This window comes from Bison bison, unplaced genomic scaffold (assembly GCF_000754665.1).
Source record: "Bison bison bison isolate TAMUID 2011002044 unplaced genomic scaffold, Bison_UMD1.0 scf7180017864456, whole genome shotgun sequence".
Lineage (NCBI taxonomy): Eukaryota > Metazoa > Chordata > Mammalia > Artiodactyla > Bovidae > Bison > Bison bison.
This window is the reverse complement of record NW_011495018.1, coordinates 70513-71790: the sequence shown is the minus strand read 5'-3', so window position 1 is coordinate 71790 and position 1278 is coordinate 70513. Positions and strand designations below refer to the sequence as shown.

General features: G+C 67.8%; 1 protein-coding gene across 1 annotated transcript in view; it reads right to left on the bottom strand.

Annotated features, from left to right (window-relative positions):
• Window positions 1-1278, bottom strand: part of CFAP46 (cilia and flagella associated protein 46) — a gene marked incomplete at its 5' end in the record, with an annotated part of 97130 nt that overhangs the window by 34419 nt on the left and 61433 nt on the right. The window contains one exon of the mRNA XM_010859553.1: window positions 643-789. Within this exon, the coding sequence (XP_010857855.1) occupies window positions 643-789 (147 nt within the window). The remainder of the gene's footprint in view (window positions 1-642; window positions 790-1278) is intronic.

Here is a 1278-nt window from a genome sequence, read left to right as displayed (position 1 = left end):
CCATCCTCATGGGGACGGAGCCCAGGAAAAGGGTCTCAGTCCGCCTGGGGAGAGGAGGCAGGAGCCGAGGCATCCAGGAGCCGACACAGGAGGTCCCTCCCGGGGGAGCGGCCGAGCTGCCTCAGGAAAGCCAGCGGACAGCAGGGGCCTGGGAGGCTGAGCCGAAGGCTGAGCGTCCACACTGCAGTGAGCCTTTCCGAGGGGACCTGGCGAAACCCAGGCTTCCAGGAGACCTCCGAGCGCCACAGACACCTGCAGGGCCCACACAGAGGAGCAAGACAGAGCTCCGAAGCAGGCTGGGGCCCGGGACACCATCTGCCTCTGAGAGCAAACCGAAGCCCTCGGCCTCTCGAGGGCCCCATCGTCACACGCACCGTGAGGGGCCTGCTCAGAAACACACGCGGCCCCGCAGCCCAGGAGGAAGAGAGCCCGCAGCACAGACCCGCCGCAGTTACAGGAAACGGGCCGTAATGAAGCCAGAGGAGCAGACAGAGCACGTGGACAGACCTCCACAGTCAGATGGAGGCTCCAGAACAGTCTTCAGCACAGAAGGTCCCTGCCTCCATCCTAGCAGGGGCCTGGGGGCTGCTTCTGGGGGAGGAGCCCCCACAGGTGCGGTGGGCCCGGCAGGTGTGGCCTCACCTGGAAGGCCAGGTACGCCTCTGACAGCAGCAGCCGCGCAGGCTGGTACAGGTCCATCGCCAGCAGGACTTCGGCCTTGAGGGTCCACAGCAGCGGGAAGGATGTTCCGTCCAGGCCCCTGCCAGTCTCTTCGTTTACCTTCAGGATCTGTAAGATGCGCAGGCCCAGAGGGGCCGCGTGGGTGCAGGGCGGGCACCGTTGGCGTGGCTGACCCCGGCCCCGCACGCCCGAGCCCAGTCCCTGCTCTGGGGCCCGTGGCCAGGCTGTCCTCTCGGGATGCCTGTCCCTGCTCCTGGCCAGGCCACTGAGTAGCGCCAGGTGCAGGGGACTCTGCACACCCTGGGGTCCCGGCACTGCCCACCACAAAGGGAGCCCCAGGGACGGCACTGCCACGGTGACCAGTGCCCTTGGAGCACACGTGGGACGGTCACTTCCTTTCCAGGCAAGCCCACCGCACGCGGGGAGGGCGGGGGGCGCTCAGACCTCCCAGCTGCTCTGCGCCTGCTGCGAGGGACCGCCCTTCCCTACCCGTTAATGTGGGAGCTCCCACCCCTCACCGGCCACCCCCAGCCTGTCCTCTCTGAACCACAGCTCAGACCCTGCCGTCTTCCCTGAGGGCCGGAGGGGCAGGGACAC